Genomic DNA, 27,629 nt, shown 5'->3' with positions numbered 1-27,629 from the left:
CAAAAGCAATGCAATTTGCTTTAAGGTTCTTCTTTTTGCAACCCTGTCTTATACAACTCTTAATATTTGTGTTCCATCCTCTGACAACTTTCTCAAGCACACAATTGAACAGCAACGGTGAGAGCCCAACCCATGTTTTTATTTCAAGGGGTTCTGATAATTTGCCCATAAATTTAACTTTCGAAGATGTATTTGTAAGGGTTGCTTTTATAATATTAGTTGTTTTCTTAACCAAACCCATTCCTTCCAGGGCTGATAATAGAGATTCTCTATCCATCGAATCATATGCTTTTTTGAAATCAATGAGGGAGATTACGTATGCCTTTGCCATTGATTTTTGGTATGCCATGATGTTTTTGAGGTTTAGTATTTGTTCCGAACATGATCTACCGTTTCTCAATCCTCCCTGGTATTTCCCGATTTGCAGGTCCAATTACGGCTCTGCCCTGTGCAAAAGGACTTTAGAAAGAATCTTGTATGTTGTATCCAGCAGTGATATTCCTCTGAAATTGTTGGGGTGTGTCTTCAAACCTTTCTTGTGGATAGGGTGGATGAGAGCTGTTCTCCATTCTGTGGGGATCTCATCTTCTTTCCTTATTTTATCGAAAACACACTGAAGGGATATAATTGCATTTTTGTCAGGTTTTTTCCGTAGTTCGGCCACTATTTGGTTTTCTCCAGATGCTTTGTTGTTTTTAAGTTCTGAAATGACCTTCTATAGTTCTTCAGTCGTCGGTGGTTCTGAATCCAGCTTCTCACGGTTACTTGGGATGGATTCAAATTTTCCAAGGATGGATTCACAATTCAAGAGTTTATCAAAGTAGCCTGCTGGTATTTTGCAATTTTCCATGTTATTGTGAGCGATGGTCCCATTTACATCTCGAAATTGGAGGGTGGGTGCTTTGTATCTTGATAACCTTTGTCAGAAAGTTCTGTAAAAACTTCTTGTGTTGTTTTTAGTAAATTATTCTTCAATTTGGAGGAGAGTTTTGTTTTCATGTGTCGTCTTAATCTTTTTTATATTTTTATCTACCAGTTTTCTATCTCTAATGAAATTCAGTCTGCTTTCTCCTGTTTTCTGTGATTGCCAGTTTTGCCGTGCCTGTTTTCTTGTTTCAATGAGGTCATCATATTCCAGCGACCACCAGGCATGTTTTTTACTTTTTATGTTGGGTGCTATCTGTTCGGCTGTAGTAATGAGGTTTTCCTTGATATCCTCCCAGCTTTGTGTCTGAAAGGTTTCTGTTGCTTTTGTGAAGTCATCTGATTTTAATATCTTTTCTGTACTGTACTTCGGACCCTCAATTTGTTTCATGTGACTTTTCCTGTTTCGGATGACTTTGAACTTAATTTTAGAAAGGTAGTGGTCTGAATCCAGGTTTTCACAACTGAGTACCCTAACATTCATGATTTCTTTGCGAGAAATCTTCTTGTTTGCCACATGGTCAAGTTGAAATTCCCCAAGGCTAGGATTTGGGGATATTCACGTCATCTGTCTTGGTGGTATTTTCTTGAAAGCTGTGGATTTAAGAATTAAATTGTGTGCTTGGCAAAGTTCCATTAGCCTCATGCCATTTCTGTTTGTTCTCTTGTGTGCAGGATAGTCTCCAACTATTTTCTTATATCTTTTTTCTTTACCAATCTGTGCATTAAAGTCTCCTAGAAGAATGATGATGTTTTTATCTGGAATTTTCTGAATAATGTCATCTACATGATTCCAAAAGGCCTCTACTTTTTCTTTGTTTTTCCTGTTATCCTCATTTATAGGGGCATGTGCATTGATAATTGTGTAGATTTTGTTTGTGCATGTGAATGTAAGACTTGAGAGTCTTTCTGATTGGGAATCAAAGTCAACTATCGAGTTGAAGATTTGTTTGTTGATTATAAAGGCTGTTCCAAGATATGGTACATTTTTCATTACTCTCAGTCCCACTTTCCCTTTGTACATCCTAAAACCTTCGGAACTGAAGGTATCTGTATCCATGTATCGTGTTTCTTGAATGGCTGATGAGTATGTTGAGGTTCTTTAGCGTATCTGTTAGAGCTGTAAGTTTTCCGGTTTTCAACAATGAGTTTGCATTGAAAGTTGCTAGGCACGTTGATTGCCTATGTTGAAATTTGGATGAGATTCCAAGACACTCTGACTTGTCTTTGTGCAATGTTGCAGACTCCCCAGAATCTGAATGTCTGCTGACATACTGGCGGTGGATTGTCCACCCGGGGTAAAATACTTAACATCACACACTTCCATGACTGATGAAAGTTATTTTGGGTGTGGCCCAATGGTCACAAAAAAATACAACCAAGATTGTGAGTCCTCGAGGTAGTTCTTCCCCTCTCTCTGCCGTTGGGATTCTGAACTTCCTCTTCTGCCTTTGCGACTGTTGACCAGGTTTCACCTAGTAATCCTAGGCAGGGGCTCTTACAGGGTGCTACCATCTGGAGCCAGATGGACCCAAGTTTTTTAATGAGGTGTTACTCCTCCACGTCCAGTCAGTCTAATATGCATCTACGTCGAAATCCATACTCTGCAAACTACTGTGAAGTGCATTAGAGGGGGTGCATTGTACCAGTTCTTTGTCTCATCTTGTCCTTCAAATCCCTATGGGAGTGATGATTAGGAGGTTCTAGTGTATTCCTAAAATTAAAGTTGGCTCTTGAAAAGTTTGTAAGTAGGCTTTTCGTGACAGTTTGCATATACCTTCAAGCATCTGCCTGTTCAGTTTCACGAGAATCTCATGAGAATGGATTCAGTTTTAAATTCTGTATCTGAAGATGTTGACAGTAAAACATACCAGGTCACTTATGGAAAATGCTGTATAATGGAAGCATAACTGATGAATAAATCACAATTATTTAAAAAAGCTAGTGGGAAGAACTATGGCAGCAACATATTTACTAAGCAGAAAACATACATTTTCTGAAAGATATTCTCCCAGCATTTTGACTCTGATTTAGTCTAAAATAAAATAAGGTACAGTATGGTAAGACAGAGATTTAGGAACCAGGTTTTAAATTGTAAGACATTTCCAGGGGCAGATGTGGACTCTGACCACAATCTATTGGTTATGACCTGTAGATTAAAACTGAAGAAACTGTAAAAAGGTGGGAATTTAAGGAGATGGGACCTGGATAAACTGAAAGAACCAGAGGTTGTACAGAGTTTCAGGGAGAGCATAAGGGAACAATTGACAGGAATGGGGGAAAGAAATACAGTAGAAGAAGAATGGGTAGCTTTGAAGGATGAAGTATTGAAGGCAGCAGAGGATCAAGTAGGTAAAAAGACGAGGGCTAGTAGAAATCCTTGGGTAGCAGAAGAGATACTGAATTTAATTGATAAAAGGAGAAAATACAAAAATGCAGTAAGTGAAGCAGGCATAAAGGAATACAAAGTCTCAAAAATGAGATTGACAGGAAGTGCAAAATGGCTAAGCAGGGATGGCTAGAGAACAAATGTAAGGATGTAGAGGCTTATCTTACAAGGGGTAAGATAGATACTGCCTACAGGAAAATTAAAGAGACCTTTGGAGAAAAGAGAATCACTTGCATGAATATCAAGAGCTCAGATGGAAACCCAGTTCTAAGCAAAGAAGGGAAAGCAGAAAGGTGGAAGGAGTATATAGAGGGTCTATACAGGGGCAATGTTCTTGAGGACAATATTATAGAAATGGAAGAGGAGGTAGATGAAGATGACATGGGAGATACGATACTGTGTGAAGAGTTTGATAGAGCACTGAAAGACCTGAGGCGAAACAAGGCCCCGGGAGTACACAACATTCCATCAGAACTACTGACGGCCTTTGGAGAGCCAGTCCTGACTAAACTCTACCATCTGGTGAGCAAGATGTTTGAGACGGGCGAAATTCCCTCAGGCTTCAAGAAGAATATAATAATTCCAATCCCAAAGAAAACAGGAGCTGACAGATGTGAAAATTACTGAACAATCAGTTTAATAAGTTATGGATGCAAAATACTAATGCAAATACTTTACAGACAAATGGAAAACTGGTAGAAGCCGACCTCAGGGAAGATCAGTTTGGATTCCGTAGAAATACTGGAACACGTGAGGTAATACTGACCCTACGACTTATCTTAGAAGGTAGATTAAGGAACGGCAAACCTACATTTCTAGCATTTGTAGACTCAGAGAAAGCATTTGACAATGTTAACTGGAATACTCTCTTTCAATTCTGAAGGTAGAAGGGGTAAAATACAGGGAGCGAAAGGCTATTTACAATTTGTACAGAAAGCAGATGGCAGTGATAAGAGTCGAGGGACATGAAAGGGAAGCAATGGTTGGGAAGGGAGTGAGACAGGGTTGTAGCCTCTCCCCGATGTTATTCAATCTGTATATTGAGCAAGCAGTGAAGGAAACAAAAGAAAAATTCAGAGTAAGTATTAAAATCCATGGAGAAGAAATAAAAACTTTGAGGTTCGCCAATGACATTGTAATTCTGTCAGAGACAGCAAAGGACTTAGAAGAGCAGTTGAACGGAATGGACAGTGTCTTGAAATAAGGATATAAGATGAACATCAACAAAAGCAAAACGAGGATAATGGAATGTAGTCTAATTAAATCAGGTGATGCTGAGGGAATTAGATTAGGAAATGAGACACATAAAGTAGTAAAGGAGTTTTGCTTTTTGGGGAGCAAAATAACTGATGATGGTCGAAGTAGAGAGGATACAAAATGTAGACTGTCAATGGCAAGGAAGCGTTTCTGAAGAAGAGAAATTTGTTAACATCGAGTATAGATTTAAGTGTCAGGAAGTCGTTTCTGAAAGTATTTGTATGGAGTGTAGCCATGTATGGAAGTGAAACATTGACGATAAATAGTTTGGACAAGAAGAGAATAGAAGCTTTCAAAATGTGGTGCTACAGAAGAATGCTGAAGATTAGATGGGTAGATCACATAACTAATGAGGAAGTATTGAATAGGATTGGGGAGAAGTTTGTGGCACAACTTGACGAGAAGAAGAGATTGGTTGGTAGGACATGTTCTGAGGCATCAAGGGATCACAAATTTAGCATTGGAGGGCAGCATGGAGGGTAAAAATCATAGAGGGAGACCAAGAGATGAATACACTAAGCAGATTCAGAAAGATGTAGGTTGCAGTAGGTACTGGGAGATGAAGAAGCTTGCACAGGATAGAGTACCATGGAGAGCTGCATCAAACCAGTCTCAGGACTGAAGACCACAACAACAACAACAACAACAGTGTAATAAAAACAGATTGCTGGATAATGTGTGGGATTAAAGTCTATTGTACCAGAAAGAGAAACTGCTTTGTAATTTAGAGGACAAGTTGTAATTATGAGTTAAGACCCATAACCATAATATTGTAAAATTGTTCAGTTTGGCATGAAGATAGGAAAATAGTTGCACTAGAGAGAATAAAGCACTTAAATATTAAAGCATGGTAATTAAACAACAAACAAATAAAAAGAATGAGGTGAATTAAATCAGCTTATCAGATAAAAATTGTGCAGAAATGACAATATGTTGTAATCTGGCCATCAATTTCAGTGATTATGGCAGTAAACATTACACTTGCTAATAAATTATCAAGGTGCATTACATTTACTCTGGCAGACTCAGTTTACAAACCTGCCACACCACAGTTTCAAATACAGCCTCTACGGAGATTAGATAAATCATTACATCTTTAACAAGTCATAATTCTGGCTATTATTGTTCTTTTAGGAGAGCATTAAAATCTTGTTTTCATTTACAAAATTGGCCTTGTGCTATTATTAATTAATTAATTTACTGTGTACCGTATACTCTATCAATAAAGATAATCTTGAAGGGTCAACAACAAACCATTACACATAAATAATTCTTTTGTGTAAATATTGAAATGGTAACAAAAGAAAACAGCAGTTGCTTAGCATAAAAAAAGAAAGCACTGGCTTTTTAAAAAGTAGTATGTTTCTTGTTAATTTTACTGTTTTAAATTTGGCTTTAGTAAGAACAAACTGTACATTGTAGTGTAATGTTAATGTATTGTAATGTACTTTTAACAACTGTTTCATTTTGTTAATGTATCCTACGACCATCATCTTTGAAGATTTCCTTCCTTTATAGACTCTACAGAAAATGGTGAATGAATTACCAAATGAATCAATGAATAACAGCAAAATGGGTGCTATATTTGTGAAGTACAGACAAAAAATTGTTGAAGCTACAATTTGAAGGGCCTTCAGAAATATAACGAACTGCAGTCAAAGTGTCGTCTTACTGATACACTTTGAATGCAAAACTGCAATCAAGACAATGAGTTCACATAGGTAAAAACTGCATCAATAAAGCAACAACATTTTTGTCAGTACATAAGGTTATTTGGGTCTCGTGGGCTCCATTGTAATTATTTCCTTTTGAAAAAGAGCAAAACAATGACAGCATTTTATTATGAAACATTATGGCATTATTGTTTTTCTTTTTCTTCTTAGAGAGTTAAGACAAAGACAACTAGTCTACCACATAAAGAAATGCTCTTGTCGTGTGCCTGGCTCCAGATTGATAATTGTGATGGCAGAAGTGCAGCAACCGAACTTTCAAATAGTTCCTTCATCCCCTATTCATCAGATCTGGTACTGTCTGATTTCTTTTTCTCTTTCTTAATTTCAAATGATGGCTTAAATGACAGAAACGATGGAGTCATCAAAAGTATGAAACAATTTATTTTCTGAAATGAAAGAATTTTAACTCTTCCTGGGATAAAGGTAGATGGACAAATTTATAAAATTACAAAAATGTTGCTTAGGTACTATTTTTTACCAAGCTTAATACATGCTCATAATAATACCCTTGCTACACAAAAACCATGATTCAAGTAAAAACCATGATTCAAGTACACATTAATTAATAATGATTTTTTCTGTCTAGTTATTAATGCGTCTTCTGTGCATGAATTTATTCCATATGCTGACAAAGCATACAATGTTATTTTGATGATAACTACTTACCATACATGAAGATTACTTCGCCAGTAAAATTAGATGGTGGCTGGAATGAGTATGTGAGGAAGCTGACTGCCATTGAGTTATTGGTGGATGAAATAACAGGGAGAGCATCTGTGAGGTTGGAACAGAAAAGCCCCAGACGCTTTCCAGTGTCTGTGGCATTACCATCATAGACTTCCAACCTAAGATCCAACAGGACAAACCAACAGTAATTTAAGGAACATATTACAGTGTGCTGAGCTAAAATTTTATCATTACCTACCATAAAAAAAGTTTGTAAATAAAGATGTAACCACTATAAACATTTTGAATTCTCCTCTCTTTTCATGACAAATTTTGAAATGTGCTTTCCAAAAAGATTATTTAAAATCAACACATCTAGCCATAGACACACAAATTCTTGGATCACATCTGGCATCAAAAACTCTTCCAAGACTATGAAAAGACTGTTTAGAAATGAAAACCAATACTGACCCTAATTTCAAAAAACATGTTAGTAGCTACAAAAAGGTATATAGAAGGGTAATTAATCTAGTGAAAGTATTAGGTAATGATAGACTAATAACGAAGTCAGACAATAAATCAAGGACCACATGGGAAATTGTTAAAAGAGAAATAGGAAAAAGCTCCAAAGAACAGGATATTGTACTTAAATCTAGTGATAACACTGAAATAAAGAAGGAAGTCTTGCCAAATTACATTAACAATTAATTTCTAAGTGTACCTCATTAATTAAGCAAGAGCTTTATAAATTATGCAAGAGCTTTACCAAAGAAGAGAAAAGTTTTGGATATACCGTATAACAGGATGCAGTTTCTGTGATAGAAATAAAATATATGAATTAATTAAGGGATTACTGCAACTTTGGTAATACATATTCTTCAACATGAAGTAAAAGCTGATTTTATAAATGCAAAGCTCAAGTTAAACAGAAACAAAATTTATGTATAATGTGGAGACATGTTTGTTACAAGCTGATGTACATAAGATCATGTTTTTCATTATAAATCCATTTATTATGTAAAGACAATAATATAGCTTATTCAAGAACATTCATGTTGTCTAAATATTTCAGAACTGCGAAGGCAGTCATGTTACCATTTTCATATTATTTTTTGACATGTAAACATTTGACCAGTTTTAATCAATTTTTCCCTGATATTCACATCTGTAAAGAGTGTCAGTTTATTTTAATTTGTGATGTCAAGATATGAGGAAAGTGATAAAATTTTGAAGTTCAAATTAAAAAGTGTGTTTTAGATCTTTCCTCATGAAACCAGATCCCGCTATTTCGCAATATTAATTATCCAGACAGGAGATCTGCAGTTAGACACCCCAGACTTGTGGAGGACAAACTTGGACAGATGAGTATTATGCAGACAATTTAAAAGTGAATACCAGGCATTCAATTAAAAATTTACGTGACTTACACTTATTTCAAGTTCTGTCACTTGAAGTACGATTTATATTTCCTTTGTCAGAAAAGTTCCAGGATAGATTTTTTTAAGAATAGAAAATTGCACTTACCAAGTAATGATCCTAGCATCTAATAAAGTAGTCCCCTTGGCTATTTATACAAAATTGCAAACATTTGTGGAGGTCTTGGAAGCAAGCAGGGAAATTTTCAATTGTGATACTTGTAAGCTCATTTGTCACAGACTGTTAGATGTCTGTGATGTCTTGGTGAAGCTTTTCTTTCAGTTACCTACTCACTTGTGCCAACAAGAAAAAATTGCAAGGCGAAAAGTCAGGTAGATATGATGGATTTGCAATGGCAATAACACAATGTCTGGCCAGATACACGGTAACAGATAAAGCAGTATGGGGTCTTGCATTGTCAGGCAGAAGGAACCAGTCTTGAGAATGCCACAAATCAGGATGAGAAAGTCAAATAGCTTGTTGCAAATATTTGAAGACTTTGATCTAAAGAGTTTGTGCACTCACCATATAATGGAAAGACTGAAGTCACAGGAAGGCACAACAACAAAACTGTTGGAAAGTTAGCTTTTGGCCAACAAGGCCTTTGTCAAAAGTAGACAATATACACATACTCATGTAAACATAACTCACCCACACATGACCACAGTCTCTGGCAGCTAGAGCCAGACATGATCAGCACCACAAAAACAACTGCACTTATTTGTACTCAGGTTAAGGGAATCTGAACAATGAATTACAAGGTTTTTTTTTGTTTAGGGAGAATACATGGACAAAAAATACACTGAGGTGACAAAAGTCATGCGATAGTGAGCTTTCAGTTTTTTATGGCTACTTAATCACTTCAGAATTTGTATCACATTCTGGTGTACAGATTGGTAAAAGCATGAACTGTAGAAAACAGTTTTTTTCTTATGTTCCACTTATTTTTATTTCAGCTCATGTTTCAACATCCAAGCCTATTTCCTAGTGTTAATGCTTCAGAACAATGAGAGATCCCTAAAAGATTGGCTTGGTACCCAAAATCTAGTTCATGCGAAATAAAAATCTGTGAAACATTGGCAAAGAAGTACATTTCCTAGTGTAATAATGACAATGTTCCCCCAAGAATCAAAGTTAAACCAAAGAAGATAAACTATAGTCTACTTTTGCCATATTCACATGCTAATATAAATTGCAATGAATTGCTTCTAAGTATACTAGACCACCATATTTACCTCACATCCTCAGTTCTTGCATGTACTGCAGAAACACTTAAAAACCAACATTTCCATATAATCTGTTATTGTGTTGTTGTTGTGGTCTTCAGTCCTGAGACTGGTTTGATGCAGCTCTCTATGCTACTCTATCCCGTGCAAGCTTCTTCATCTCCCAGTACCTACTGCAACCTACATCCTTCTGAATCTGCTTAGTGTATTCATCTCTTGGTCTCCCGCTACGATTTTTACCCTCCACACTGCCCTCCAATACTAAATTGGTGATCCCTTGATGCCTCAGAACATGTCCTACCAACCGATCCCTTCTTCTGGTCAAGTTGTGCCACAAACTCCTCTTCTCCCCAATCCTATTCAGTACCTCCTCATTAGTTATGTGATCTACCCATCTAATCTTCAGCATTCTTCTGTAGCACCACATTTCGAAAGCTTCTATTCTCTTCTTGTCCAAACTATTTACCGTCCATGTTTCACTTCCATACATGGCTACACTCCATACAAATACTTTCAGAAATGATTTCCTGACACTTAAATCTATACTCGATGTTAACAAATTTCTCTTCTTCAGAAACGCTTTCCTTGCCATTGCCAGTCTACATTTTATATCCTCTCTACTTCGACCATCATCAGTTATTTTGCTCCCCAAATACCAAAACTCCTTTACTACATTAAGTGTCTCATTTCCTAATCTAATACCCTCAACATCACCCGACTTAATTCGACTACATTCCATTATCCTCATTTTGCTTTTGTTGATGTTCATCTTATATCCTCCCTTCAAGACACCATCCATTCCATTCATCTGCTCTTCCAAGTCCTTTGCTGTCTCTGACAGAATTACAATGTCATCGGCGAACCTCAAACTTTTTATTTCTTCTCCATGGATTTTAATACCTACTCTGAATTTTTCTTTTGTTTCCTTTACTACTTGCTCAATATACAGATTGAATAACATCGGGGAGAGGCTTCAACCCTGTCTTACTCCCTTCCCAACCACTGCTTCCCTTTCATGTCCCTCGACTCTTATAACTGCCATCTGGTTTCTGTACAAATTGTAAATAGCCTTTCGCTCTCTGTATTTTACCCCTGCCACCTTTAGAATTTGAAAGAGAGTATTCCAGTCAACATTGTCAAAAGCTTTCTCTAAGTCTACAAATGTTAGAAACATAGGTTTGCCTTTCCTTAATCTTTCTTCTAAGATAAGTCGTAAAGTCAGTATTGCCTCACGTGTTCCAGTATTTCTACGGAATCCAAACTGATCTTCCCCGAGGTCGGCTTCTACTAGTTTTTCCATTCGTCTGTAAAGAATTCGTGTTAGTATTTTGCAGCTGTGGCTTATTAAACTGATTGTTCGGTAATTCTCACATCTGTCAACACCTGCTTTCTTTGGGATTGGAATTATTATATTCTTCTTGAAGTCTGAGGGTATTTCGCCTGTTTCATACATCTTGCTCACCAGATGGTAGAGTTTTGTCAGGACTGGCTCTCCCAAGGCCGTCAGTAGTTCCAATGGAATGTTGTCTACTCCGGGGGCCTTGTTTCGACTCAGGTCTTTCAGTGCTCTGTCAAACTCTTCACGCAGTATCGTATCTCCCATTTCATCTTCATCTACATCCTCTTCCATTTCCATGATATTGTCCTCAAATACATCGCCCTTGTATAGACCCTCTATATACTCCTTCCACCTTTCTGCTTTCCCTTCTTTGCTTAGAACTGGGTTTCCATCTGAGCTCTTGATGTTCATACAAGTGGTTCTCTTATCTCCAAAGGTCTCTTTAATTTTCCTGTAGGCAGTATCTATCTTACTCCTAGTGAGATAAGCCTTTACATCCTTACATTTGTCCTCTAGCCATCCCTGCTTAGCCATTTTGCACTTCCTGTCGATCTCATTTTTGAGACGTTTGTATTCCTTTTTGCCTGCTTCATTTACTGCATTTTTATATTTTCTCCTTTCATCAATTAAATTCAATATTTCTTCTGTTACCCAAGGATTTCTACTAGCCCTTGTCTTTTTACCTACTTGATCCTCTGCTGCCTTCACTACTTCATCCCTCAAAGCTACCGATTCTTCTTCTACTGTATTTCTTTCCCCCATTCCTGTCAATTGTTCCCTCATGCTCTCCCTGAAACTCTGTACAACCTCTGGTTCTTTCAGTTTATCCAGGTCCCATCTCCTTAAATTCCCACCTTTTTACAGTTTCTTCAGTTTTAATCTACAGGTCATAACCAATAGATTGTGGTCAGAGTCCGCATCTGCCCCTGGAAATGTCTTACAATTTAAAACCTGGTTCCTAAATCTCTGTCTTACCATTATATCTGTGCAATATCTGTGCAATAATGCAAAATATATACATAGTTATGACTCTGAAACTTCCTGGCAGATTAAAACTGTGTGCCGAACCGAGACTTGAATTCGGGACCTTCGGCTTTCGCTGGCAAGTGCTCTACCAGTTATGACTCTCTATCAAAACTAGTTCCATTGAAAGTCAATACTATGAGGTGCATATAGTAAGTAATGCAACATGTTTTTTATGGAAGCAGGTTGGTTTCATTCAGGATTCCAGTACACCATATTACTACACACTCTTTTGGCTACAAAACCCTATTTTTCAACATAATCTCTGTTCAATGCAATAGCCTTATGCCACCTTACTGGGACTGTCTGTTTGCCATTGTGGTACCATTCTACTGCTCGAAATTGGAGGCACCATCTTGCTGTGTGAATAACATCCCCATAATCCACATAATTCTTCCCATGTAATGCATCTTTCATTGGAGCAAACACACGGAAGTCAGAAGATGCAAGATTTGGGCTGTAGGGTGGATGATGAACAAGAGTCCAATAACATTTTGTGAGCTCCCCTTGGGTGTGCAGAATTCAGTAGCAATGTGTTTGATTGTGAGTCATCTGTCCCATCTATCTGCACATTCCAGCATTGCAGGAGTCACAGCTGCATGCAGCTGCCTGGCATGCGCGGGAGATCGGACAGGTTTGTGCGTCCTTATTGTGATGATGACAGATTACTCACCAAATGACTTACTGTGCTTTTATTCACTGTCAGGTCTCCTTAGACATACTGCAAGCACCTGTGAATATCTGCAACACTCTGGTTTTCCGCCAAAAGGAAATCAATGATAGCTCTCTGCTTGGAACATATCTCCATTACAGACACCATTTTGAAGGCTACTTATAGCACTAACAACGATCAGAACTTCATTAAACTTCACAGGGGCTAACGTTGGAATATTCCATGATGTCCCACAACATATTCTGCATTTTTTCAACCAAAATTGGCCAAGAAAGAAAATGTGTTGCAGTATTTACTGAAAGCCCTCACAATAATAAAATACAAGACTAATGAGACCTAAAATTTCATCAGTCACATATATAAAACTGATTACCTTGCTGATGAGAAGTAGCAGTGTGTGTCAGCAGGCATGCTGAATTCTGAAAATCTGAAAAAATACAGGTTTTGTAAAACAGCTACATTAAGAAAAATTTTAAACAGATGAACACACTATTTTCTTTAGTTATGGCTCGACTATAAAAATATTTAAATTTGAATTCTGTGCCTGAGAAAATTTTACTCTTTCGCACACCTTCCTTTTTTTTTTTTAATTAAAAAAAAATAGACAAAACAAAATGCTGGAACAATGGTTGACTTTACTTGGAAGGCAAAACTGTTATAAACACAGAACCTTATCAATATATTCACAGCACTGCTGGCGTAAAGGTGGACAGGTGTAAGGGTGTACTACTGCACTATGCAGAAGTATTAATTCCACTACAGAGCAATTAACACAATCAAAACATAGCAAATATGACTGTGAAGTAATGATATGTATGTGCAATAGAAGTTATTATTCACAAAACTAGTTTATATATGGAAGCCACAAGGAAAGTAATTATATTTCTGAAAGTAATTTTTTAGCAAACAGCAATAAACTCTTACCAGTGGCCAAAAGTCAATAAAAGATAGTGACTGCAGGAGTGTGATCTTAAATGACTCAACCATGTTGTTAAACAGTGGCCATGATGCATCAAAAATTCTCATAAAAATGGTTAATGGAATAATTTCCCATGTTGAGTGAAACAACTTCAGATACTAAGGAAGACACCTAATGCCCTGCCATGAGAAAGATATGACAAGAGAAAGAAACAGATTTTCAGACTAGATAGTACTAGTTACACTCTCAATAAGAATCACCAGTAATCAGAGAAAGATGTAACATCAAAGAAATCATAATAGAAAAGACACACAGACTATTTTTATTAATATAATGGAAGGAAACATTCCACGTGGGAAAAATTATATTATATGTGTGGATGGATATGTGCGTGTGTGCGAGTGTATACCTGTCCTTTTTTCCCCCTAAGGTAAGTCTTTCCGCTCCCGGGATTGGAATGACTCCTTACCCTCTCCTTTAAAACCCACTTCCTTTCGTCTTCCCCTCTCCTTCCCTCTTTCCTGATGAGGCAACAGTTTGTTGCGAAAGCTTGAATTTTGTGTGTATGTTTGTGTTTGTTTGTGTGTCTATCGACCTGCCAGCGCTTTTGTTCGGTAAGTCACCTCATCTTTGTTTTTATAAAAAGACTATTTTTATTCTTTCACTGTCTGCACGTTCACTCAAGAAGTGTGAGTCACTATATGATTTTGCCCCTCCTCTGTGTCAACAGTATTTCATGTTGAAGCTGACATGATGCCCAGAATGTCACAGCACTCTTGAATCCAGGGATATTTGGTTGAGGGGTGAGTAAGCTTGGCATTGTCTTCAGCATGGTAACATCCAGTGTCTGTCATGGTGTGTCAGAAAGGTGGCATGAAGATGGATCTTCAGTTGTGACATCTTCACTTTTCATATCTGGTGGTGCCAGTTTTTTAGTGGCATCTTACACATCAAGAAATGCAACCTTGATGTGGTCAAGGGCACCATGAACACCAACTGTGAACGTGTTGCTGCCTCTGCTTTAGTGCATATGGTCCCTCATACAGTGGCTGAATTGGTTTGCAAACAGAGTCACTGAGTAAAAATACATGTGTGTAGTTGTCTAAGTCTGTTAAAATCAATGGACATTATCCAGTTTGCTCTCTGGCAATGATGGGCTGAAGCTAGTGTACATGTGGTCTCAGTTTAATAACAAAATCTAACAATGCTACGTTGTTATCTGTTCTATCATGCATGAATTCTGCCAGGAATCATAATGTTTGACAGTAGATGAGTTCAGCTGCAGTGGCTGTAAGATCTATCTTGAAAAATGTTCGTAGCTCAAGGAGAACAAGAGGTAGTGCCTCAGTGCACTTTTGTGCAGCATGACACTGCAGACCTGACTTCAGATGCTGATGTAGGCACTCAACCATGCGATTTGCTGCAGGTCATGGTGTGTATGCATTTAATAGCTAGTAACATTGCCAGTGCTTTGAAAAGATACACCTCAAACTGATGTCCTAGGTCAGTAGTAATGCATAAAGGACGTCAAACAGAGCGATCCACAGTTGAAGGAATGTCCGCACTACCACCTCCATTGTGATCTCTGTCACTGGGAATGCTTCTGGCTACCTGGTGAATCAGTCTACTATTGAGAGGTCATAACTGCAGCCTTCAGAAATGGCAAGCAGTTCTACAATGTCAATGTGGACATGTTCAAATCATTGGTTAGGGGGTACACATGAACAATTGTGTCTTGACATGTCATGAGATTTTATTCCTTTGACATGTCACGCAGCTCTTGAGTAATGCTTTGCAATTTAAGCCATACAAAACTTTGCTGACAAACTTTATGAGCCTCAAACTCCAGGACGTGATAGACCGTGTGCAGCTGCTATCACCTGAGTTCAAAACTGTTGTGGTACAAACAGACAGAGCTTGTTCCTGAAATGTTGCAATATAGTTTGTCATTGGTTTCAGGTGTGATTAGCTGGCATAGTTTCAGTCCCGACTGTTGCGCAAGAAACATGTGTAATTCCTCATAATGTTGTTGTGCCTGTGCATGAGCATCAAAATCAATGGCTATAGTTATAGTTTCAATCTGTGCTCCGCTACGTTCAAGATCTCAATACAAGGTAGTGTATCTGTGGGCACATTGATATTGCCTTGTACATAAACAAAGTGAGTTGAAAATTTACCAATGTAGTTTAATTGTCTCAACTGTCTTGGTGATATCTTGCTTTGTTTCACTTTAAAAGCATAAGCCAAAGGCTTGTTGTTTGTATAAATACTCAATTGTCAACCTTTCAAGTAATTTTGAATTTTCTGGTAGCAGTATATGCAGCATATAACTCACAGTCATGTGTCCCGCATCACTGTTGGAAGGGTAACAGCTTGTGGCTGTAAAACACGAGTGGTTGCCAACAATGGTCTACTGACTGTTGGTGTCTGCTCCAATAGCAGTAGTAGAAGCGTCAGTAAAAATTTATGATGCCAAAAATCAAGGGAGCTTTCTAATAGTGATTGGTGGAGCTTTCTAATAGTGATTGGATGAGGATATGTGATTATGGCTTTTACTTTATCTTGAGAAGGGCATATGCCATTTCCATCTACAGTGTATCCCAGGAAATGAACTTCTGTTGCCCCAAAAATACATTTTGAAAGGTTTATTACTAGAACATGTATGCATAAATGGTTGAACAACAGAGTTAAATGCTGTAAATGTTCACCCTCAGGCGTCAATGTTACGAAAAAATTATCTATGCAGATGTAGCAGAAATCAAAGTCTTGTGTGATCTCATCCATGAAACACTGGAATGTTTGTGCTGCAATACAGATACTTAACAGCAGTCTCATAAACTCAAACAGTAGAAAATGTGTAGTGACAGCTGTTTTAGGAACATCTTCTGTGGCTACAGGTATCTGGTGGAAATGGAAATGAGCGTACGGCACTGGAGGCCGGGAGTCCCCCATTCGGGGAAGTTTGGCCACCGAGAGTAAGTATTTATTTCATTCAACGCCACATTGGGCAACTTTTGCATCGGAGATGGGGATGAATGATGATGAGCACAACACAACACCCAGACCCTGAGCAGAGAAAATCTTCTGCCTCAGCCGGGAATTGAACTCGGGGCCCCTTGGCATGGCATTCTGTCACGCTGACCACTCAGCTAATGGGGGCGGACAGGTATCTGGTAATGTGTGTCTACTAAGTTGTTCATGGAAACGACTGTCTTACCGTGCACATCACTGTAGAATTCTTCTATATGCGGCACGGGATACTGGTCTGGAATGTTCCTTGTGATTAACTAGCAGTAGTCACTGTATGGATGCTAATCATTATTCTTCTTCATTATTATTATTATCCTTATGAGATGCATTTGGCCTGCCCAGCTGCAACTTGAAGTTAGACATATGCCTTGTACTAACACACTGCGAAATCCATGCTTGGCTATTTTTAGCTTTTCAGCTGCCAGAAGCTTAGGATGGTTGTAGGTAGGCCTGGTGTGGTGAGAATGTGGTGCACTGTACACTTGACTTGTGGTAGGCTAGGTGACTGCCTCTTAACTTCAGGAAAATCCTTCAATAGTTGCGTGTACTGCATATCCTCAGCAATTACATGTACTGTCAGAGTAGCAGTATAGTTGACCTTCCCTTGAGCATTTAGATTTGCAATGCTTAAACACTGCCATCACAAGTCAGGAACCAAATCATAGAAAGACAGGAAATCTGCCCCCAAGATTGATTCTGAGATGTCAGCCACTGTGAACTGCTATTCAAACATTCGATGGAGACCGAGATTGAGTATTAATGTAACTCATCCACAGGTCTTAATCTTCAAGTCATCAGCGGTGTATAAGCGATAATCATCACAGCTGTGACACAGTAATTTATTTGCTGCATACATGGACACTTCAGCTGCTGTGTCAACTAAATATTCATTGCACCTTTGTGCTTTGATCTATGATGAATAATCGTCGCATGTTACTAGTGGAGATAGCTGCAGCTGCCACAGATACTGTCATTCTTCCATTTACATGATGGTGTCCATTTTCGTGCATCCTTATCAAACTTTTTCTGATACCAGTGGGTGTTTGAGCTGCAGGCGAATGGTTATGACTTCTCAACAAGTGTCAATATGGCTATTGTTCGGTATATGCTGTTTGCAATGTGGCAGCCTGTGTAGTTAGTTCTGCTGAGACTGCAACAATGCTAAAGTCACTGTAGTCGTGTTATCCTGCCGTATCACCAGTGTTGCTACACTCATTATGGGCTATGTCTCTGCAATCTTATCTGCTGTTTGTGCTAATGCATTTAGAATTCCCTATGCATCAGCAGGTACACTTGGAAACGAGATATTATGTAACACATCATCACTGGCTGTGTTGCTGGCTAGTGTATGTAGACACCATAGGAGCTGCAATGGCATGCCGTCTCCTAGTTCTTCCACCCATAGGAGTTTTCAAGGCATTTTGCTCCCGACTGAGACAGGTGTGTAATCAGACTATTCTTCATAGCAGAATACTGTTCTGCCTTTGATGGTGTCACAAGGATATCTTGCACCTCAGTGACCAAGTCTTCCGCTACTGCTGCAACCACATAATTATACTTCGATTCATCTGAAGAAACTCGCGCTAAAATGAACTGGCTCTCTAGCTGCACAAATTCATGTACTGCCGGACGGGCAGTGGTTTTATCATGATCGTTACAATTATCCCACAACTCTGGGATAGGTTGGTAATATCTGTTGCAGTGTTCATTTTTCTGTGAAAATAAACCAGGTGTGGCTGGCACAGCAGTAACACACATCTACTTTCTGCAGCAACTAGGAATGTCGAAGCTGGTGAGGTTGTACTAACATGTCCATATCATGTCAGGGTGACCAAATATGTCGTAGTCTGATAAAATACATGTTAATTACTGGATGTGTGCTATTCGTAGTGCTAATTACATTAGTCAGTAAGGAGCAAGTTGTAATCAGAGAAAAAAGGTAATGCCATAAATACATAACAGAAAAGTAGACACACAGAATATTTAGTACTTTCACTGTCTCTGCACATTTAAGTAGCACAAGTCCCTACAATAGCATCGACTATAGACATGAATGCTCCTTTAGTGTATGAGCCGAAACAACTAATATTATTTGTAAATTTTGAGAATAAACAGTTGGACGGGACACTGGCTTATTGAATCTGTAAACACAGAATTGCATTGTTTGCTTCTGTGCATGGCATACTTCTGTACCCCAATCATATTGCAACAACTAATCTATTATTACTTCTACAAATATAAACTCCGGATGTAGTAATTTTATACAAAATGGTTTTAGAAGAAATAATGCTACTAGGTTTTTCTAAATAATTATACTAAACAACAAATAACAGTGAGAACATTAACATCCTTACACATTTAATCATCGTCATTTCATTCATGTATTTGTAGAAAATTTACTCTGTATGAAGTTTCCTAGACTGCTTCTACACTGACCTCTACATTAGCACAAATTCAATTTTTTCATTTTAACAAGAATTCTAGCCTACTTAATTGCCTGGTTTAGCTTGTCTAAGTTTGTAAACCATGTTGTTGTCAGTCTTTATATCATGTTGTAGTTCAATTGTTTATCTAAAATAGTCTGTGCCAAAAGTATTCATAGTCTGAAGTTTTTGTCTGTCAGTGGGCACATTTGAAAGAATATAGTCTATTAATGTGCTTGATGTGTTTGTGCAGGTTGTATTTTTTACAGTAAACTGGAGATTGCACGTCTTTATAATATAATGACAACTTCTTGTATATCCATTGCCTTTCAGCATATCTACATTAAAGTTGCCTCCTATTATTATGAAAGTGATTTTCTTTGTGACTTTATACAATAGTACGTCAAATTCCAGGAATAATCAGTTCTTGAGCATAGTCATCACTATAACTGAGGGGCAGAGAAAAATAAGGCCTAAAGCACACTGTCATCAACTCTGAGCTTGTAGCTTGTAAACGTGCTCCTGAAACCTATTGATCTTATGGTGAACAGCTTTAGAAGGTGCAATAAAAAGTTAAGGAAATTTTTTTTCTTAATTAATCCTAATTTTTTTCTTCAACATCAACTTTGTCCTCTTCAAAGTAATCTCCATCATATAATACACTTGTGCCAAGGCTAAACCTGAGCCAGGCCTTTACCCAATCTTGGAAGCACTTCTGGAACTCACTTTTCATTGTGCTATTCAGTTCCTTCAGGAATTCTGTTTTTATTTCATCAATGGTGGCAAAATGAAATTCTTTCATGGATCTCTTCAGCCTCAAGAATCGAAAGAAGCTGCAGGGAGCCGTGTGCGGTGAACATGTTGGCTGAGGCAACATAAGAGTTTTGTTTTTCTGCCAAAAAAATCATGTACAAGCACTGACATGAGTGGGAGCATGATCATGTTGCAATTTCCACGATCAGTTTTGCCACAATTTTGGATGTTTTCTTTGGATCGCTTCATGCGATAGGCACATAACTTCCAGGTAGTATTCCTTATTGATCGTACGATCACAAGGCAGAGACTCATGATGCAGTATTGCAATATAATCGAAGAAAAGTGTGAAAAGACCCTTCACATGTTATCGAACTTGCCAATCCCCCCCACCCTGGCTCTTCAGGAAGTTTCCATTGGGACGATTGAATCTTGGATTCCATGTCATACCCATAAAACCATGTCTTGTAACCTATTATAACCTTCTTTAGAAGTTCTAAATCATTGTTGACTTCATTAAACAACTTCTGAATGGGAACTAACTTTGGTGCTACATGTTTCATGCCCACAACATCCTAAAAATTGTTTGGCATGAGCCAAAGGATATGTCAACATCATCAGCAACCTCTCTGATGGTGATTAAGTGATTTTCCATTACCATTTTGCTTACTTCTTCTGCAATGTCATCAGTTAATTGATTTACTAGGGGACCCAGGGTGGTCGTCATCTTCAATGTCTTCTCAACCATCTTTGAAATGTTTATGCAATTTGTAAACTCTTATCTTACTCATAGTAAACTCACACAAAGCCATAGTCAACATTTGGAATTCAGTGCTGGACCTTATTCCATTTTTCAAACAAAACTTAATTCAAATTCTTTGATCCATCTTTTTTTAAATTAAAAATTCACTAAGCACTCAAAAACATGTTTAGACTTTTCAGTTGTCAACAGTAAGCTTAATACTCGAAACAGCTGAAAAAAGCAAACATGCATTAGGAACAACTGTATCCAGAAGATAAAAAAAAATTGAAATTTGGTTATTTAAAGCCTTTGGAATTAACAAATTCCCACTACTTTTTGATCACACTTCATACCTGTGCCGTATCCATATACCTGTATATATGCACATTTTCAAAAAGTTGTCTGATTTCTCTGTTATTTACTTCCACACAGGCACAAAGCACAAATTTTCACTGCTGTAAGAGCACTCATGGACTATACTGACACCTATTTGTTCATAAAAGCTGGAAGTTTTTGAAGGACTGCCCAACCACAACCTCACATTCCACAAAACCTTGAAGAGTTTTACCAATCTCATTATGAAACCAGAAGTTGATTTCATGGTAACAATGTACATTAAAAAATATATATATATATAATGATGACATTTTCAACAAGGTGCTATGAATTGTTGTTTAAAGTAAAATAATGATTGGCCAATGCTCATTGGATGACAAAGGAGTAGAAATTGGAGGAAGGAGAGTAAAGTGTTTGAGGTTTGCTGATGACATGGTCCTTGTAACCACAGGGGAAAAAGAATTACAGGATTTGGTGGACACCATTGAAGCTAATGGAAAAAATTATGGAATGAAAATTAACACATAGAAAACAAAAGTATTGGCACTAGAAGGAAATAAAGAAATAAAAATTATGCTGAATGGAGAAATATTAGAACAGGTGCAAAATTTTAGGTATCTTGGAAGCAGGATAGACACCGACTGGAAGTGCACCACAGAAATTAAAACAAGGATAGCAATGGCAAAAGAGGCATTTTATAGGAAAAAGAGAATTTTCTGCAGCGGTCTGAACAGAGAACTCAGGAAGAGTCTCATAAAATTTCTTGTATGGAGTGTACTCCTGTATGGTGCTGAAACGTGGACTTTGAGGAAGAAAGACAGAGAAAGGTTGGAGACATTTGAGATGTGGACATGGCGGAGGATGGAAAGAATAAGTTGGATGGACAGAATAAAAAATGAAGAGGTACTGAGAAGAGTGGAAGAGAAAAGACAGTTACTAGATGTAATAAAAAGAAGAAAAAGAAATTGGATTGGGCATATTTTAAGAAAGAATGATGGACTGATAAAAACAGTTTTAGAAGGTTATGTAGAAGGGAAAAGGAAGTGAGGAAAGAAGAGATTTCAGATACTGGATGATGTGATGGATGATACAACATACAGCAGCCTTAAGAAGGAAGCAATGGATCGCAGAAAATGGGGAGGCAAAGGACCTGCTAATATAGCAGAAAACTGATGATGATGAATCTTAAATGGAGTCATGGGTGGTCACCTTTTTGTTCAAGTCACGTCGAGGGAGACCATAAGTTCTGATTTCCATTCGGTTTGTAGACGTCTTGCAAAAATCTAGTGCCCAAATTCAGATAGTTTGATACAAGCATTATAAAAATCCTTTGAAATATAATTTCCCACTTTCTTTAAGTTGGTAAAGTGATCTTGGTAGTCAACTAGTTCAAAAATGTAAGATAAATCAAGAATAGTTAGCTAAAGGGGCAATCAGGCAGCAGAAAGTATAGAGAACACACATAAAATCAGGAAAGTAATAATTCATCTACATATAAAAGATATTTAGCTGTTGAGATGGAGGTGAGTGGCTTTTTCTGTTAATTTTCATTATTGTAACTGACATTAAAAGAGATACAAACTATACTATGACACAGAAGACTTAGGCACTAGCGTAACTAATCTGACAGCTGTCTCATTAACTATCAGCAATGAACTATTTAGCATAAAGAAGCTAAAGAAACCAAGTGTTGTCATCACAAATCTATGTCTTAATTTAGATTACAATATCTGGGCACTAGCAAGAAAAAATAGGTTGCAATGAAAGATTCTGCATAGTAAGAGCATACATTACTAGAAATGCTGGCGTGTTATAAATAAAACGTAGGCATAAAGCAATGTGTCAATTGTATTTTAATAACAACGGCCAATGGCTGAATATGCTAAACTGAAAATATTGAACCTTTGGATATTTACCATAATTTTTATGCATATTGTATGTCATGATTCACAACAAGAGAAGAACTGTCTGGAAAAACATAATGAGTCAAATTCAGAAAATAGCTTGTTTATGAGACTGCATCACCTGTCAGTCTGCACTCTGTACAATGGTGAATTACAATATGACATTTTAAAATTTGTGTAATTATATATAGTTTAATATGGGCACAAACCTCCAAAATGCAATTACTTCTCCATGGTTCCTATTGAAAAGTACATACTGACTTCACCACACAGCAGGCATAACAGTTTTAATTTATCAAAACTTTCTTTCATTATCTGTTCAGCTGAATATTGAGAATTTTCATGCTGCTATATAATGATTTGTTATAATTGTTCAAGGTCAGCAAATGACACCTTCTGCTCAGAGAAAAAAGTATGCTGGGCACTTGATGCCATTGTTTGATTTTCAACTGAACAAAGCAGTCAGTTTTCTGCAGTAATTGTTACCAAAGTAACAAAACAATGAATTATTAAATAAGGGTATCTAATACAAACCACAAACTCACTGTATTCATCCAGTCATAAGATAACTCTTAATGTCAGCTATAAAGACTAAAAAATATTCACTTACAGCTTATAATGAAGTTGACACTTAAATGCCCAAAAAATGCCACAGACTAGGTTCACACAACCACACAAGAAAAGTGGGTCAGTTACAGTTGAGATGACAATAATATTTGTTTAAAGTAATAGCTTTTGTGATACTTTTGGCTCCACAGAGAATGTAAAATGAGGAACAAATACTTTGCTTTAAAGGGGCTTCAATTTCACACAGAGATCTGAATGAAAAATTTATTTTGTCAGCACATACTAGTGGCTGCCTCATCTTTGGATTTAAAAGCATCTGTGGAATGATCCACATCCATAACCTTTTTATGTTTTAAACCCCACATATATTGGACTGTTTAACTCAAAATTAATAATATATACAGCTAGTTTTAATTCAAATTTTGCAGCTTTCCTACCTAAGAACAACGATTTTATTTGCTGGTGCAACAATTTGCCACGTACAGTTCAGCATTGCATAATCATCTGGTTGTTGCATTGACCAAGGAGACTTGATTATTCCAGGAGAAGACATAACACCTCCGCATGCTGAAACACAAACAAGAAACCACGGCAGTTTCAACATAGATTGCAAGGGCAATATCTGAACACAAAAACAGAAAAGAGGCCATTTTCTATTATTATTATCAAATTACAACAACAAAAGTACAGGAACAAAATGAATACCCTTAAATAAAGCTCACGAACATTTTTTTTGGTGTATTTTCAATCACGCATGGGAAGGACACTCATTGTTACACATAAATCCCGCTTGTGCCCTGACATTCATTTCTATGTCTTGTTAACTTCAAAATACCTCTGACAAAGGTGTTTCAGAAAGAAGATAAATTGTAAAAGATTCAATGAAATAACATTTTCAAAACGTATTTTATCTTCTTTACTACGAAATACTTATATGTTGTCAGCACATTTGATGAGACACTGAAACAACAAAATGAGGTGCCAATTCTGTATATACAGTGATAAACGACATAAACAATATTAATCACATGGTGAATCCATGCACAACCCCCTCCCTCACATTCTCCCAGCTTCAAAAAGTACATAAAAACAACCATTCCAGCTGCATCATAGTAGCAGGCTATAAAGCTTGTAATAGAATACACCTTATTCCTGGTTGATCAGCACCTCCAACCCATCACATAGAGCTTTCTACATAACAGATACTAATCAGTTCCTGACATGTATCAAAATTGGTTCCGATTCTTCTCCCATCTGAAACCTTTGCTGTCACTTCTGATGTGACCACTCTTTACACCAACATCCCACATACATGCAGACTCTCAGCTCTAGAACCTACCTCTCCCAACAAACACCTGAAAGTCTTTGTAAACCCTCACTTATTGTCCCCCTACTCAACTTCACCTTTACCTATAATGACTTCACTTAGGAGTTTGGAACCTACAAACAAATCCAGGTAACAGATATGGGAACCTTGATCGTAATATCTTGTGCCAATCTTCCCATAGACAGCATGGGAGAGGGATTCCTCATGACTCAAAAGCTGGGCCTCCTGTCTTGGTACAGATTTATCATGACATATCTGTGGTCTGGACTCATGATGATGAAGAACCACTCTACTTTCTGCAAAAGAATAACTTCTTTTCACAGCTTAAATTCACCTAGCTATTTTCAAAGTCTTGACTTCCTCATGACTGGAACCCAATTCCAAAAGGCAGTGCATAAGAAACCAACCGACAAGCCTATACTTTGACAGATGCCACTACGTCCACATCAAATCTTCTTTCCAAACAGCATAAGCACCACAGCAAACATATCTGAACTAAACAACTAACAAACAGAAATTATTCTTCTGGACAGTATTCTCCTCTTACCAGCTCCCAATTCCAAAAACTCAAAACATCCCTCCTGTCACACAATACCCAACACACTACTCTGCTACGGCTTTGGCTTTTTCAAAGAAAACACTGAAATGAGATCCTTTCTCTCTGATATTCTCCTCACTCCATACTTGGTTGCCTTCCATTGTACTCCAAACCATTACCCCTACACTAATATTGCTAAGCCTGCAATAATTCCTGCTGTGAACCCTGTCCACATACCATCCCATTGCCACCTACTCCAATCTCACCACTGGTAATTATACGATTCGAAATGCAGAGAAACTTTAAAAACTACACATGTTGTTAATTAAGTAACTTGTGTCCACTGTGCAGTATTTGCTATAGGAATGAACACAGCTACACTGGCTAGGCACATGGAACGGCATAAAAGAACTCTATGCAATAGGGATATGTAGCAGACAGTCACTGAACATGCGCTATGGCATGACTCAAGAGGCTTAAGTGCATGCTGCATGAGATATTATTAATGGTGCCTGGTAGGTGCCTACTGCTGTACCATGATTTGTTTGTAGGTGACCACTATCTTGGCCAAGGGCGGGGACATCCTATCCACTTTCTATCAGAACCTCAACACCGCTCCCCCCCCCCCCTCCCCCTCTTGTTTGCTTCACCTTATCCCCTTGAACTCTGTCCACGTCAAACCTACTAACCACCTGCTGCAATACCTCCACCTCAACAACTGCTGCCACCCACATCATAACAAGAAGTCCCTTTCATACAACCTAGCCACCCATGGTTGTCACATATGTAGTAAGGAGCATCCCCTCTACAAATGTGCCAAAGATCTCACTGAGGCCTTCACAGACTGAAGTTGCCCTAACAACCTTGTTTGGAAACAGGTATCCAGTGCCCTGTCTCTCCTGTTACCCACCACCGTTCTCGTACCCACCATCTGGCCATAAAGGAGCACTCCTCTCACAACTGGAGCAAGTAAATTGTATTCTCCATCAGAGTTTCAACTACCTTCTTGTCATGCCCTGAAATGAGGTATATCCTGCCAATATCCTTCCCACCACTCTCACTGTGGTACTCCACCATCCAGTGAACATATGTCATATCCTTGATCATACCTAATCCACTTCTGCTCCCAACCCCTTGCCTCAAGACCCATATCTCTGCAATAGAACTAGATGCAAGACTGTCCTATCACCCTCTAACTACTACAGACCTGTCACAGGCATCTATTTTCCAATAAAGGCAGGGCTACCTGTGAAAACAGCCATGACAACTAACAAGCTGTCTGTCCACATGAATGTGCACTGACAAAATGTGGCCAAGAGACAGCTGGGTCATCCAACTGCTGAACATTTCCTTTATTTTCATGATGTGCCTGGCCTCTATCTCTTCCTGTTGGTCTAGAATCATGAAATTTGATGAGAAGCAAGGTTTCAGTGAAGAAGTAAAGGAAACAATCCAAAAACTGTTAATCTGTAATTATATCACATAATTTTTTTTCCCATTTGTTGTCTGTCTATCCATATGTCTGTCTGTCTGTGTGTCTATCTGTTAAGCTGCTTTTGCTCAGGAACAGGTATCAAGTTGAAATTTACGTCAATTACAAAGGTCTACTGTTCTTTGGTGATATAAAAAATGGAAGCTTCTAAGTCAATGAAATAAAAAGATACAGTCATTTATGTCACACATATTGATTCTCACAAACTCACTCATCAAAACCTGAAAATGAATTACCTGAGTAGAGGGTGATTTTTTCCAGAATGTACAAACTCTAGGCATTGATCGATGACAGGATGCAGAACAAAAAAGATCTAATGAAGTTATGTCCATAAAAGCATGGTTTCCATGCTAGAGACCATTTATTCAATCATACATTGTTATAGAGGCTGTGGTCTAATAGGCGCTGTATCATGCAGCCAGAGTTACAGTATGTGTTAAAAATGGTTTCCATGTGCCTCAAAGGACATGTGTATATGTCATAGCATGTTGTCTCGCACATTCACATCAGCCAGGCTGCATCCAAACACTGTCAAAGCAGCATGAACACGCTGCTCTAGTGTCTCCACATCTGGAATGGGCTCTGTATACATGACACTTCTGAGATGGCACCATAATCAGGAATCATATGGATTGAGATCCAGTAAATGAGAAGGTCATGCAACGGGACCCCTCACCTGATCCGTTGACCAAAAAAGACATGACAGAGATGTGTCCAGATGTTAACGGCAAAGTGGGCTGCAGCACCATCATGTAGCAGCCACATAACCTTTCGAATCATCAATGGCACTTCTTCCAGCAGGGGAGGCAAAGTCGCCCACAAGAAACACCAATAGTTCTGGACTGTTAGGCAATGTGGAAGGAAGACTGGTCCCAAAATATGGTTGCCAATTACCCAAGCCCACACATTGCGACACATTGTGGTTGCACTGATGCTGATGATTCGCTGTCAC

General features: G+C 38.0%; 1 protein-coding gene across 1 annotated transcript in view; it reads right to left on the bottom strand.

Moving 5' to 3' along the window:
• LOC124545739 (cubilin-like) overlaps positions 1-27,629 on the bottom strand; it is a 718,402-nt gene that overhangs the window by 81,075 nt on the left and 609,698 nt on the right. The window contains exons 54-56 of the mRNA XM_047124681.1: positions 23,758-23,887; positions 13,020-13,073; positions 6,970-7,148 (exon numbers count right to left, since the gene is read on the bottom strand). Coding sequence (XP_046980637.1) covers positions 6,970-7,148; positions 13,020-13,073; positions 23,758-23,887 — 363 coding nt within the window. The remainder of the gene's footprint in view (positions 1-6,969; positions 7,149-13,019; positions 13,074-23,757; positions 23,888-27,629) is intronic.

Source organism: Schistocerca americana, chromosome 8 (assembly GCF_021461395.2).
Source record: "Schistocerca americana isolate TAMUIC-IGC-003095 chromosome 8, iqSchAmer2.1, whole genome shotgun sequence".
NCBI classification, from domain to species: domain Eukaryota; kingdom Metazoa; phylum Arthropoda; class Insecta; order Orthoptera; family Acrididae; genus Schistocerca; species Schistocerca americana.
Note: the sequence above shows the minus strand (reverse complement) of the source record. Positions and strands in the feature narration are given on the sequence as shown.